The sequence below is a fragment of the Falco punctatus genome (assembly GCF_963210335.1).
Source record: "Falco punctatus genome assembly, chromosome: 11".
In the NCBI taxonomy this organism is placed as follows: Eukaryota; Metazoa; Chordata; class Aves; order Falconiformes; family Falconidae; genus Falco; species Falco punctatus.
Genome location: NC_137591.1, coordinates 17,625,799 through 17,641,315, shown reverse-complemented (window position 1 = coordinate 17,641,315; position 15,517 = coordinate 17,625,799). Strand labels below are relative to the sequence as shown.

The 15,517-nt window shown below is 38.5% G+C and overlaps 1 protein-coding gene across 17 annotated transcripts in view; it reads left to right on the top strand.

Annotated features, from left to right (window-relative positions):
• The window catches only part of LOC308071356 (uncharacterized protein), a 533,731-nt gene that overhangs the window by 337,020 nt on the left and 181,194 nt on the right, over positions 1-15,517 (top strand). For all 17 annotated transcript variants that reach the window (XR_013931099.1, XR_013931100.1, XR_013931101.1 and 14 more), the window contains one exon: positions 12,745-12,792. Coding sequence is in view for 1 of the 17 variants with exons in the window: in XM_080406668.1 (XP_080262794.1) it covers positions 12,745-12,757 (13 nt within the window). In the remaining 16 variants the exon portion in view is untranslated. Of the gene's footprint in view, positions 1-12,744; positions 12,793-15,517 lie in introns of those variants that run through there.

The window sequence follows — 15,517 nt, the reverse complement described above, 5'->3', positions numbered from 1 at the left end:
ATGTAAACTAGGATTCTGTAGCTAATTGATTTTGCAGCATGGCAGCCAAACTGACAAAAGAAAAGAAAATCTGGATCAGATTGGATTCACTTAAAAAGCAACTCACTTAAATCAAAGTACTGAAACCATTTAATTTACTCTTTGCAGAATTAACTGTTTGATGTCAGGTGCTGGTAAAGGAAAGAAATGGAGTTAAAGAGTAAGTTAATGAAGATGAACAAATAATGGTCCTGTGTTTTGAGTTCCCAGCTGAGATGTGAATGAGCTGAATGCAGGTTACTGGTATGTGTATGTCCTGCTGCACCAGTCCTCGGCCTCTGAAGCCATGTGTCCTGCAGTGGTGAAACGCTGGCTGCCACCTCTTGTATGCCCGTGCCAGTACTGCTGGCTGGGAGATGGCGCTGCCATGAACTGGAATGCACTGATACGCATGAACTGCATGAATTTAAATGATCTGAGTTAAGGAGGCTGCTTTTACTGGGGATGGAGGGAGGTCACTTCTCTTTTTAACCCAAATAATTCCTGTGACATGGTTGGTACTACAGACCTGCAAAATGGAGAACAGGTACCTGGGACTGTATCATTAATTAGTCCTCTTTTCATGGAGAATCTACTAGAACAGGGATTCAAAGCACCTTCTCCCGGGAGCAGGTTGTTATCCGGTGGTTGGGACATTCCTTTCAGAGGCTGCAGGGTCTGTTTCAGACTTCAGCTATGAATTAGGCTGTGAGTAGATTTGAACTTGAGTGTCTTGAGAGAAACCAAGGACAACAATAGCAGCTTCACACTGTGTCATGCCTCAGCTCCAGTGAGTAATGCTAAATTGCTTGCATTGTCACAACCACGTGCTTCCCCTGGTGATCCTAATGGGTCCCTGCAGATCTGGTGGTGATCGCAACACTGGCTGCCTATGTTTTGTAAGATTGTTTCAAGATATCATGGAAAACATCCAGAACCCAGAGTGATGTTTTCTTTGGGGCCCCAGACCATAGAATGTTTAATTACTGATGCCATTACTAAAAATAGCCATAGGAAAAGGCAGTTTAATCTTCTAGAGAAATGTTTGGGGAATGGGGGTTACGGCAACTTGTTTTACAGAATAATTTCCCTATAGGTTAGAATCTATATAATTATAGTAAAATTATAAAAAAAAGATTTGTCTGCCCTTGTGTACTTTTGTATTCAGACAGTGGGCACATTGTACCCTTATTAAATGGGCGTTGGTGTTCCTAACTTCTTGTATATTTTTCTTAGCCCTTTCACTTCATACACTAATCTTCAGCTAACTTGTAAAGTTTTGATTGGGTGTTTGATGCCAGTTTCAGAGGTGATGTGTAGTTTGGATTTCCTTGCATTGGCTCAGACATAACGAACCCAAATTATAGCTAGTGGGATTTGTAAGCATATTGCAAACTGGGTAAGAATCTAAGCCAATAAACGTAAGGGAGTCCAGAAGATAATCTTGAATACAGTGTATATTGAGGGCATACTCTACATTACCTTTGATGACTCCTAAACTCTGCTGAACATTTGAGTTAGAGTCACAATGACCACTAGATTTTTATTCCTCTTTCCTATTGAAGCTCAAATATTAGTCTTGGGACACCTTTTCAAATTGACTTGCCCATCTATACTTTAAATTACAGAGCTAGTAGCAATAATTAGATTTTTACGTTCCTGAATATGGATGTATGTGTCAGAAGACTCAAGAATGTCAGGCAAATGAATTTTCAAAATGAGCCAACAACAGAAGAAGTGGAAGTAGCCCTACTGACCCTGTAACATGTATCCACATCTCTAAAAGTTTTTTGAGAACTTGGAAATTCGAACAGCAACTAAAAAGCACTGTGTATCCCCCGGCAGCCTTAATTTGCATGATCAGCACTTGCTCAGCAGAGTACCATAGGTATTGGAGACCTTGGTATATTAAATGGGTCACATTTAACTGTCCTTGAACAATTTCTCCTCTGTATTAAACATAAACAAGCTTTTTGTCATATTCAGCATCACTGTTTCTCTTTTCTCCACACTTTCTTTGATACAGGGTAATTTTTCTATAGGAAATTTTAGAGGGCCGTAGTGAGTACGTTATGCCACTTTCTTCCCATAGTGTTTAAAAAATCTGTACTTCTCTCATAATTTTCCTTGGGTTTTGTTTTGGTTTGGTTTGGTTTTTTCCCCTGACAGTTGGATAATTCCATCTAAGCAAAAATTAAAATTAAAAAAAGTTGGGTTTTATAGCTGAGGATTGTAGGGCAAAGTACACAGTCTCTTTTAGTTTTCTAAATAGCCTTTGGAGACTGTTGAATCTCTTGTCATGTAGATACCCTGTCATGTAAATCCACTGCCCACTGATCAGGCTGTCTGTTGGTAACCAGAAAGAAGACACAAGAGACCACTGGTTTTCAGAAGGTACAGAAGGAAACTCGTAGCAGAGTTCAAATGTAAATTGAGATAGATAGCAGGAAAATGTTCTTCTCTCTTTCACAATAAAGTCCAAACAAGTCCTTCTTTCACACCCTTTGGTGTTTTCATGTGATGTGTTAAATGAAAGGTTTTTCCTTCATGTTACAGAAGATACCTTTCTGTCCATTGAAATTCTTTTTTTTTTTTTTTTCAATAGCATCCAGGAGACCTTTCCCAAAAGCTAGTGAGCGGTTTTATGCCCTGAATAGTTTTGAACAGAACTCCTTGAAGTCACTGTATCCGATGCCAAAATGTAAGAACATGCATTCAGTGAAGTGAAAGAAGAGGAGGAGAGTGGAGAAAAAAACTTTTAAGTTACTATACCCAAAGAAAGCTTTAAACTGTGTTGGTTTTAAGCATGCCACTAACTTTGATTAATTAGCTTGCTGTTAAAACTATTGTACATTAACGTCTGAAAGAAAGGGACTGTAATTAAATTGTAAATTCTATTTGCTGTGCATCTCTGTTTCACAGATTTGTAAGTCTACAGTCCTGCACATGCAAAAATTCCCTATTTAGATCACCCATTTCCAAAATCCCATATATTGTGAAAGCTTGGATGTCAAAATTTAACATTACTTTCTGTGAAATATGGGGTGATATGTCAGCAAAATAACCAGGTTTCTTCAGGATTATTTGAAATTTGGCCCATTTCGTGTGAAAATCTAAACACATGAAAAGATTCAATCCTAGGGGAACTGAACACTCCTAATATATATGGGACCTAAAGAACTCTGAAGGTAAGACCTTGAATTTCAGTGGCTGAGTTTGAAATAGCTTCTTTTTGAAAAAACATTCATTCTTACTGTTAACATTTTTTTCCTATTAAAAAAAAAAAAAAAAAAAAAGAAAAGCCTCAGCAATATTCACGTTCTTGAATAAAGGGTTCATAGAACACTTTTACTGACAGATTGCCTTTAAGGACTTCTTTGAATACATTACCTCAACAGTATTCTTAAATTTGACTGTCTTAAAACAGTCAAATAAGTTGGATAACTCCCTTCAATGTGTTTTCAATTGCAGATCATGGCACTTTCAGCCAACAATTTTGAGGAGATAACTTTTAATTACAATAATAAGAAACACATGGACAACGATTGATGCAAACCTGATGTGTTCTTTTACTTTATTAATCTTTTTAATTAGAGGCAAAAGAATGCTTTATCTGTTGAGATGAGTTGTAATGTTCTGTTGCACTTTTGTGACTTAAAATACAAAAGGTGAGAGGAACTTGCACAGTTCTCCTCCAGCTTTGCTTACTTCCAGCTCTGTGTGGTGCCCCATGTGGCACTATACTCTTGAGGTTATGATACTTTTTTATTAGTTTTAGTTTAGTTCTACAAACTTCTTATAAGCATAGTTTACAGACTCAGAGGGCAAGGAAAGGAGAGACAATTTAACACCACCAGATGTCAGACCAGTTGCTTGCCAAAGGGTAGGATGTATGAGATGTTGAGAAAGACCCGTGAGATGTCTTGTTCTTTAACTCTCCTTAGCTTTTAGGAGCTGAGAGAGTTTAGCATGTCTTGGGCCCGCTGTGACTGTGGTTTGAATAGCTGTAGTTTAGGGTGGTGTGAAAAGACACACAAACAGGATGATGTTGATTTAGATGCTAATGCAGGTCTTTGAAACAGATACTGTGAATCCTTTACCTGAACTGGTTTAATGGATTCACTTGTCTTGAGCATACAGAAGGTTAGATCCAGTTCCCTCTGTAGCTGAGATACTTTGCAAACTTACAGGTAAGGCTTAGCTTTCACACATTTGCCTGGAGTTTTTTGTCTTGCAAGCACTCTGAGTAAGGTTAATGGCCGTGATGGAAAAACAGCACAGAGGCTTTTCCCACTTTCTATTGTGATCTATTCTTTCATAGTATATAGTGCCAATAGTGTACCAAGTGAGTTACTAATGAGTAAAGGCAAGGTCTCTGCTCTAGAAGGTTCATATTCTACCTAAAAACATGACATCTCAGGGCTTTATAGTGAGGCATGAAGGCAATGAAATTTCTGGACAGAAAGGGAACAGAAAACCTATGCCACGTCAAAGGCAAAGACAGTTTGTGATACCTGGATTTTGTGGTTCAGATGAGAAACCTGTAAGTTAACCTAAATCAGCACAGGAATTAATGGAACTTCACAAAATATTCAGCAAACTAACAGGCAAAGAACAACACATGCTTTCAGAGACCTGAAGTTGTGTAAGCTTCCTGCACTGCTTTAGCAATAGCATATATATGACATGGATTCCAGCCAGTGTTGTGGCTCGGTAGTCTGTGCTAGCATGTTAGGATGCTGACTTTGGGCCTGATCCAAACGTCTTTGAAGTCAGTGGAAGACTTTGAACTTCAGTTAGTGAGCTGTGGAGGTCTCTTGAGGTGCTTTCTTGTGCCAGCCAATTTAGAAATTTCAGTGGGAACAGTGGAGAAATTCAGTTTCCTGTATCAACTGAAAGAAGGGAAAGGGAATTTAACTTTTTTATTCAAGAAAAATTTGCCAAAAGATCTTTGTGTCTGTCACCACATGAGAAAATGGGCTGGGTTTGGGACAGGGGATGGTAGTGGAGAGAGAAAAGCGGTTTGAGTGGCCTCACTTTGTGACTCTTTATTTGTGTGGTAGAAGTGGGTGTGCAGCTCATCATTGATGTAAATGTTTAGTCAGATACGGTCTGCTCTAAAGCCATTCCAGGCAACCTGCAAGTAGAGCCACTAGCCCTCAGTGTCATTCAGACTGTGACCTTATCTGCAAATCAGTTCCCTATGGTTGCTTAAGTGGTGATACTTGTAGCAAGAGAACTAGAAAAGTTAGGCTAAAAAAAAAAATAAAAATAAAATAAAAATAATTGGGTTTGCATTACGTTTATTGACAAAATGGTTGTTTTAGCCAAGCCCATTCATCCGTCCCTCAGTCTGGACACAGTAACTCTCCAGAACCACTCTAATGTAACAAGAGTGACACCGGGGAGTTGAAGTGCTCAGAAAGCCTGCATTTGTTTCAATCTGTCACACTCAGCATGAGGATGTATGGTGAAAGCATGGAGGGGATATTGCAGTTTGGGATTCCTAGAAGGGTGCCCTGGCATATATTCCTACACACATGTTTGTCATATCTAAATTATTGAGCAATTGAATTTAGCAATAATGACCATAAATTAACCATCTGTCAAAGATAAGGAATGTCTGCTTTAACCCTCAGGCTGCCATACATGCCTTTATATGGTGCCCACAGCATTCATTCCTTTGGTTGACAAAGTGGAAGCGTGGCAGCAGACCAAAAGTTAACATGGGGCGGGGGGTTACATTCCCTTCCACTTTCTGAGAAATTACTATTCTTTTGCTCATTTGTTTCAGCCAAAGTCTAGCAATATCAGAGTTGTTTCTGCAGATTGTTTTGATTTTGAAAGAGAATGACTGCTTTATGCTGCAAATACATTTCAGCTTTAAAGAATCAGGATCTTTTTTAATTATCTTTAATGTTACCTGGGAAGAGATGTACATGGCATAGAAGACTTACAACTGGAAACTATTGGATTTTTTTACTTAAATTGTCCTCCATCCTCCACTTCAATACATCATCTAAATGAGGCAGTGTATATCTTTAAAAATGTAGTACAACTGTATCTTCAAAGAGTTCAGAGATCATTTGCCAAACTTACTTCCTTGCTGTGTACTTCACCCATAAAAACAAGATTGAATCTTCAACATGCAGAGCAAAGCTTATAGAGGAATAAATGTAACAACTCATTTAGAAAGTTAGCAGGCTAGCTGATGGACATTTACGTGGTGGGAATTTTTGGGGTTGTTTTTTTACCTGCTTGGACTGAACTTGCCTCCTCACATCTATTTTCTAAGATCTATTCCTACACAGATTACTAGCCTCTATTATTAGATTTTTCTATGAAGACTAGTTAAAAATTCTAACGATATTCCTGTTAATTCTGTTTTGAGCACTGACTGGATCATCATATGTGGCTGTAACTGCTTAGACCCGATTTTTTTTTAAAAAATATAGTAATGTTTTGGGAGAAAATTTTCAACAAAACCTGTCCATTCATTTGCTGAGACTGTTGTGGCAGTCTTCACAAAGGCATTTGATTTCAGTAGTCTGGGAAATGAGTGTCTGTAGCATCTTGAGAAATGCAACTTGTCCAAGTATACTTTGGTTTGGGGGTGGTTTTTTGTTGGGTTTTTTGTTTTATTTTTTTTCCATGTAAAACTGAGCTGCTTTCCCTGCGCCATTCTCCTTTTCAGTCCTTTCTGATGGTCTTAACTTCTAACTGGTCCACTTTGACCTTATAACTTGTAGAAATATCCATATGGAAAACATCAGAATGCTTAATGACTTTCATGATTTCTTTGGGAGGGGAAGAGGGAGCAGGGGAAATAAAGTTAATTCATCTTACAGTAAGCTCATTGGTATACCTAAAGTGGTGAGTCTTCTCACCTGTCTCTTACAGTAGCTGAACAGAGTCACAAAGGCTGCCTCTTTTCTGCTTGGGATTTAAAAGCTGATGGTACTGAGGAGAAACTTTCTCATCCTTTACCATGGGCTGTGAAAAGCTAAGTAGCTGGCTGCTACTGGTTTTACCAGCTTGGATAGTTCCTGTAAATCTCTTGCTCTGTGCATCATCTTTGGAAGAATCATCCACTGTCTGGAGCAGTTTCAAGGTCCCTTTTGCACAACTTGGGCTACAGGGCTAAGGATCTAGCCCAAGCAGCTAGCAATGACTTGCAGTACTTTCTTGTCCCACAATGAGAGATTGTAAATGTGCTGTCATGCACATCTTGCTGTCTTCTCAATGGCTATCTAGAACTTCCTCGGGTTCAGATCAGGCTTTCTCCATTTCTGCTTGGTAGAACTGTTTTGCTGCTAGTACCTGAAAAAAGTCCTGAAATGGAAAGAAATACAGGCAATGCAAAAAGAAATACAGCTTTTTAATATCAGCTGAAGTGATCACAGGGTGTGGGGTATGTTTTTAAAAGATATCCGTCATTTGCTTCCTGAAGAGTCACGTTCCATGAATGGTTAATTTGGCTGGACTGTGTCTTATGTTTCAACAATAGTTCATGCTAACATACAAGTATGTAGCTTTGTCTTGAAAAATATTCTACAATGCAGTCTCTTAAACAGTCTTTATCTTGCAGTTTTAGCTTCCCACCCTGCCCCGTACCCCCCTTGAAATGTAGGTGGTCACCCAAAGTAAACAGAATTCCTTGTACTCCCTCCACATCTGCTATGTGTTATCTGGCACTCACCTCTGACCCTGATATTCATCATAAGAATAAGAATTGCATCCTATTCAGCTGGTTGCGTGCACTTTAACTCCAGTGATCGCTGGCTGTTGAAATAGCATGTGCTGGGAACAGAAATTGCTGAGACAGCATCAGGGTGTTCAGACTGGACTGTTCCACTTTCCCGTACACTTTTGGATAATAAACAGAATGTTAGAGATAAGCAGGTCAGCACAGTATACTGGTAGACAGACTTTGGTATAATTTAGGACTATACTTCCTAGTAAATGCAATGAAACAAGTTCGATACTGACTCCTAATGAGAAGGATTTTTGAAAACAGACTACTTCTCTTCCCTAGCTGCTGTATCAAATGACATTATGCATCTGTATAGAGAAACAGTATCCTTCTGTATGGAAACAGTAAGTTTGAAAGTATGTTTGTGTTGCAAACAGCAATTAGTGATCCTCTGACTTTGGTTTAATAACACCATCCTCCATGACCTAGTGGTATCATTCAAGGAACTAAGTAATTTCTGTTGTAAGAGTTTTAAAATCTGACCTTAAATGTGAGGATCCATATGTTAAGATGAATACAGATCTGGTCTCTGTGACCCCGCTAAATGGAACCCATCTGAAATTTTTGTTTTTCGCAAGGATGAACAGAATTACTTTTTGGACACTGTGGAGGAAGAAATAAAACTGCCAATTTGCTCGCCAAGGGTGGATCGATTAAAACTTTGGGAACTTCCCGGTTGGAACTAGAATCTTCATTTACTGCAAACTTTCTGCTACTTTTCTGTCTTCTGTGAGGACAGAGGTGTGAGGGAGGAACCCTCTGCTAGTCCCCTAATCTTCAAACTCGCGTCTTTGATTGAATTATGATCATAGTCATGCAGTGCTGTCAGTTAAATGTGGCTTTGACCCATAGGATAAACTGCAAAAATCTTATGGGCCTTTAGCTGCCAAGTTTATCTCCCTCTCATCATCTCCCAACCCCACCTCTCCATCCCCAATTCTTTTTAATTTAAAAAAAATATATTTGGGAATCAACAGTGTTCTGAGACCAATGTGGTTTACCAGCTGCCACTACTGCCCTTTGGTGCTACAAGCTGCATGAGTGATTACTGACAAACAAAACCAAGACTTCCGTTTACCAACGCTTTTGGGCAATCTCTGTCATCCCAGCAAAAGCTGTTCTTGCAAGGGCACGTCTACTCAGAGGGTCATCATATGGGTTACAAGCATCTAGTAATGCTCAGTGATACATACAGATTATCAGTATGTGAATTGATTTTTTTTCCTTTAAATTGCTTCTTCACTTGCCAAGTTTGTTTCCTTGAACATGTCTGTATTTATATTTAGCAAAATTAACAAGGGATGAAATAGGTGCTGAGGATGTTAATTATGTAATTATATGAGCAAAGATGTACCATGTAATGGGCAGAGAAGAAAAATGACGGACCTTACATGAAGAAATTAAATCCCATGTTAGGTTTTTGATTAAAGTCCTCATCTTTACTGTGTTGCCAGTGGTCAATAGTGACCTCAAATGCAAAGGTGAAGGGGTTTATTTCTTGTTTGCATTTATTAAAGTATGCACATATGCATCTGATATATGTTCACATTAGTTAATTTTTTTTTACCAGCAGATTAAAATATGGGAGGCAGGATTCTCATTCAGGAAATCATCTGTTTGAAAAAGACTGTAAAGTGAAATGAAAAGGATTGTATGAACTTTAGTAGTATCTAAGTGGTTTCAGTTTGCACATTGTTAAAAGTCATGCAGTGTCCTTTGCCCTTTTCATCTTGTTTATTTTAATAAAGAAGACCAGTTAGTTTGAAAGGTATCAGAGTTCTCAGTACCAGAATTGACTACTGATCACCCTATCACTTCACAATTCTTTATATGTCAGGAACGCTTGAAAGTATATGCACATGTTTGTGGGGATTTTTTCTTTTCCTCCGGAGAGATTCAATTATTTATGCTAGAATTCTTCTTATTGTGAGTTATTTTTATAATTGAATCAAAACTGTGTAGGCTGATACAGCCCCAAGTTACCTTTGTGATCTGAAAAAGCCTCAGAATGGCCAAATAGAATAACTTTGTCACTTGTTTGTCATACCAGTTTTGACAATGGGTCATTCCATAGATGTCTAAAATGATCTTTAGCTGCATTTTATGAAGCAAGAACTGTAATCCAATAACAATTTTCTGGCTAAGTGCTTCTCAGTTGCCACTGGGGACTAACTGCATCACTGTTGCTGCTCTTAAAATGAGCTTAAGCTAAAAGGACACAAATTTCATATTTCTTTCCTTATTTTCTTGAGAGTAATCTAAGAAAATAATATTTTAAATAATTGCATTCTGGTTCCTGAGGGACATCAGCATAATTGCATTGAGGATACCTTTATTTTTTTATGCATTTATTTATTAACAAAGAAGTACATTCCATCTGTAAACCAAACGGTTGGTCCAGCGGCACAAAACAATAAAGAAATGAAGCCTCTAGTTCATTAAATTGGAATATAGGGATTGAATTACTAATTTATGTTGGTTTAAATTTCATGTTATAAATTACAGGATTCTAAGATGTAAGGGAAAAATGTTCCCCATGATGCAGACTACCTACAGTTCCAGCCACAAAGATTTATATAAGACTCATTGGAGATGAAGGAAGGAGAGGTACTGAAGACAGACTGGCATGGTTCATCTGGTACATCGGTGGGCATGTCACAGAAGGCACAACTTAAAAAAAGAAATCAAACCACCACAAAACAAATGAAAAAATCCCCAAACCCTTATTTAAGCTGAGGATACTGGGCGCTGGGTGTACTTTTAAATATGGATAGTTTGAAATGCAGGTTTCTGAAACTCCACAACATGAAGGTCAGGTAACAGAAGAAATGAACAGTGATAAAGAGAGATGCTTCATAAACCTTAAGTGGTTTCATTTCATTCCTGTGTTATCTCTTCTGTCATCCACCCTAGTGTTTTATTCAGTGTAATCTTGTGTTCAAAACTTTCTTGTGAATTTAAATCTGCTATTAAGTTCACTGTATTCTGATCATTTTAGTTTGATTTCTGTGTATAACAGTCTCTGGAGTGGCCTGTAGAAGCAAATATAAAACCCATATAAGACAATATGTTCTTTTCAGAGTTATTACGTTGACTGGATTCCTACTATTGGGACCTGGTCCTCCGATTCCGGAGATGAAATCTTAACTGGCTCGTATTTCAGCCTTCAAGACCATGGGCAAGTCACTTTCTGAGAACAGCATGTGCCTCAGTGTTACACTTCTTCAAAAGTTGAGTTCATTTCCTTCTTGAGTAACATGGAGTGTTCCAGAAAGACTGCCGTCAGACTTTTCTGGATAAATATTAGCTGATCTTTCCCTTTCTTACATGAACTTGATAATTAATCTATGCCACCTGAATGGCATTCTGTCATGAATGTTCAGGAATTGACAGCTAATTTAATGAATCTTGAGAAGATGTGATGTTTCCAGCATTTCTGTAATGGAGCCACACTTACTATGAACTTAAACCACTTCCCCTCTTCATTCGAGCTTTCTCCTCATCCTCTGTGGGCTTTTGTTTGGAAACCAATTAAGCACAGCAGGGTATTTTAGTTTTGCCTGTATTCTGTGCCACATCTCACATTTTACAGGGTTTTAAGGAAGTCACTACAGTAAGTATTTAAATATATCTATGAAATAGCATGTGACATGCTTGTTTCACAGTCTTTCTTAGGTGGAAGTTACAGTTATGATGGGGGTATTTGCCTGCTAGAAGTGTAGTCTTTGTCAAAAACTTACTCAGTTATTTGATCATTTATGTACTTTGAACCACCATTAATTCTGACACACAAAATAAAAGATCAAGGTTTCTCCAGCACTTGTTTCATGGGAAGGGAGATTTCAGTCTCTTCTGACCATTAGAAGTGGCCTGCTCCACCCCATCTCACAGTCAGATGAAGGCTACAAGCCCTCAAGCGAGTCAGCAAGAATTGAGGCACTTTCATGAGACCAGCTCTCTGCTCAGAACAAGGACAACTTTGATCAGGTTCCTCAGGGCTGGTCCTGTCAAGGTTTGGCCATCTCCAGGGGCAGGGATTGCACAATCTCTCTGGCCTACCTGTTAGTGTTTTACTATCCTAATGGTGATTTCTTTTCTTTTTTTTTTTCTTCCTTTTAACAATATTTACTTGTTTTAACTTGGTGTCCATTATCTCTCATCCTGTCACTTGTGCACCTCTCAGAAGAATATGGCACTCTCTCTCAGTAGTTGAAGATTACTTCCGACTGTGTTTGAGACTGGCTGCAGTTGCCCTTGTTTTGATGAACCTTCTGTGTCTTGCAGAGCTTCAGAATTTTCAAGAATAGTATTCTGCCTTTAGTAGTTCCTTGGACCTTATTTTTTGCATTTTGTTGAACATCATCTAAGATTGATTGACGGGGCTAAACAATATTTTTGTGTAAGAATCAGGGTTTCTATTTCAAGGACTGCAATGTGGGCATATTTGGGATCTGTAAGGTGTGTAATTTGGATTTGATAATTGTATTCTCAAAAACTGCTTTATGAAGGACTATCATGCCTTTGTAGGTCATACTTTTGCTACAAAAACTCATGACAGTTTGAGTGCATTATCTCACTAAAGCTGCGTGTATTTTGCTTGAGGCAATGGCTAAACACCATAAACCTTGATTGTTTCCAAAGGTTCAGAGAGGCCCAGAGGTCCTGAGCTCTAGTTCATGCTGATTGACCATAATGTATTTGAAGCTTATCTTTCTATACCTCATTGACTTGGAGTATGTAAGTGTTTGCATAGTACGAAAATGGTAAATGGAAGAATGGTGCCAATTACCAAATATGAACCAGGTTTCAGAGTGATAAGACATTCACTTTCCTTACAGATCTGGCCTTGCGATTTCTTAATCCTGCCAGGAGGATGATAGTAGGAGGTTTTATGTATACTTGGCTGAACAAAATAATCTTTAAATAAGTTTAATTAATAACTGTTGGTTTTGTTGTTTGTGTTTTTTTCCCAGTGTTCTCAGATGAGAGATAATCTGAGCAGCAAAGTATTTACAGCACAGGTAAGTCACACAACTGATTATATTCAAATTTTTTTACTAAAGTATTGAATTTATTGATGTGAAATTGACAACCTGCAGATTAGCAAAGCAAGGTCTAGATAGTACTCTAGAAGTACTAGCAAAATGACAGATACAGAGTTGGAGAATACAGCACACAGCTGTAAGTCATTCTAATGATGACAGACCACTTCCAAGGCATAAAATTGTATTAGAGGAATAAGTCATTTTCCTGTATCGGCTCTCTCTTGAATCTCTTCATTGAAACACTAGCTTCCAGATCCGTAAGTCATTCTTACATCAACCTGTTGTTTCCTCACCTACAGTTTGTGAATTCCCTTCTGTTTTCTGTGGGTGCGTACACCCCTGCCTTCTCTGGTCAGCTATCTCCTGCCATAGAGAAGTCTAAATGGTGTTCTCTTCCCCTGCCTTCAGAACAAATAAGAGGGTGAATTTACTCTGTTATTTTAAGGGGGAATTTCTTACAATTTGAGAGTAATGAGATTAATTACTTGAAAAGTAAAGGAAAGTGTTTGCATATCTCTTTACTGTGCAATAGATGCTATTTTTCTGAAGTAAATTACTGAAATGTATACTACAGAGGTGTGTGTGAAGAAATAAGTAGCTGATCATATTAGAAGTTTGAGTTTATATGAAACAATGTGAGTTGATAGACAAATATGGCTTGAGATTTTTGTCTAACTCTCGCTAGTTCTGGCCAACAGCATGTTATCAGATTAGGAGTATTTTACCATCAGAATAAATAACTGAAAATTCATACTGGACCCTATGCTCCAAGGAGCTTCTACTAACATTGGTCAGATGGAGCCCACCTGGGAGGACACTGTTGCTAGCTGCTTATGGTTATTGTGTATTAATCCTCTCATGAGTATCACATGCAAACCACAGCTCCGATTATCTTTTTGCTTTCCTCACATCTCCTTCTCGTCCGACCAACTTCTGTCTCTCTCCATTGTGCCTTTGAAGTGGGTTTGCTCTTTTCAGCTCCAGTGTAGGCATTTCTGCATATGCAGCTCCCAGCTGCATTCCACAGGCCTATATTCCAGATGCCCGTGAGAACCAAACAAAGCATTACTGTCTATAGCACAAAGTATATGGGAATACATCTGGAAGAGGGAAGTATCAGCTGCCTGACAACAAGGAGGCCACTATGGATGAAGAACTATTGTAAGAAATTGTAGCAAGAGGAGAAATAAGCTGTCCACTTTAAGTTCCATTTTTTAATATATTTTTTTTTTTTACTTTGCTCTGACAAACTAAGAGTTTTAAGCCTACTGCTGGGATATTAGTTATTTCTTATTTGAGGTATTGTATTTAGCACTATACTGTAGTATTGTGGACAAGTTGTGAAGGGGGTCAACACTGGATTCAGTTCTGTAACTATTTAAGTGGACTCTGCCATCCCACACATTTTGCTTAGGGATCATTTGTTCTTTAACAGTGTTCTGTTGGTGACATGACTGAGCTCAGTTTTTGGCAGATGAGTTCAGGATGGGGGACTGTTTCACAAGTAGACAAGATCTATGTGCCTTTACTGTGCCTCAGCCTGCTTGTGTGTTGTCTGCTCTTCCTCTGGGCCACATACACAGTGTGAGCCCTCCAAATCTGTGGGGAATCTGGGGGTGATAGGGCATTTGTGTCTCAAACTTTGTCACAGATTACATGCCAGCTGTGTCTGATCTGTTAGGCTTCAGACTTTCATTAATCCAAACAGAGTCCTCTTTTGATCCTCACATCACTTTGCATGACAGGTTTCTGGGCATTGGTACTTAGGTGACTGGACTTGATATGCACACAAGAACAGTTCTTAACAACTAAAAAGAACGATGTCATTTGTGCCACAGAACACCTAAAACAGATTGTTTCAGAACATCTAAAAGAGCTTATATTCTCTTTCATGTTGAGAGTAACATGCTAATATTCAGGATTATTTTTTTCCCCTGAGAGTCTTAAACATAAAACACTGTTCTTCACACTTGATTTTTATAAAGTCTGGATTTATAAGGGATGTGGGGCACTGGATGTCCTGTTTTCTGTGTTGGTATTGGGGCAGTTGCAGTTCTAGTTTTACCTTCAGCCCCTATAAACCATATCAGTATAATGTTGTTCAGCCAAAAAGCAGCCATTACATTTGTACTGTTTAAGTGCATTGGACAAGTGGCAGTAAAGTAGACAATAACAGTTTTCTCTCACTCACATTTTTCAAAACATATTTGATAGCCTCAGTGTTATAGTCAGGAAAAGCAGCCCTCTGGTTCTATCATTTTTATTAAATGCCACTGCTTTAAACTAACTGGCAGTAGGCTTTTTTCTACTCACCGAGCAGTTTACTAATTTAGATAACTCCTCAGTCATCAAAGCCTCCTTCTTTGGTCCCACCACAATCATTGTGACAGTTCCAGGTAAGAGTATTTGGCAGGGATAGCTCAAGGGTTCATTCTTTTCAGAATGTTTACTTTACCTGACATTTCTTTCCTGGGTGCCACAGTGATTAGTCATCTGTATATTATTTAAGGGAAGCTAAGGAATACTGTTCTCTCCATGTAAAGAAACAGCTAGGGAGTGTATAATAAAAATAAATAAATAATAAAAACCCCTCAGCACTGAAGAAGATGTACTAGAAAAGCATTAAAGTTGCACAGCAAGTGCAGAACAGTGTGTGCATGTGTATTCTAGATAGGGCAGAGAATATTGACTGCCATCAGGA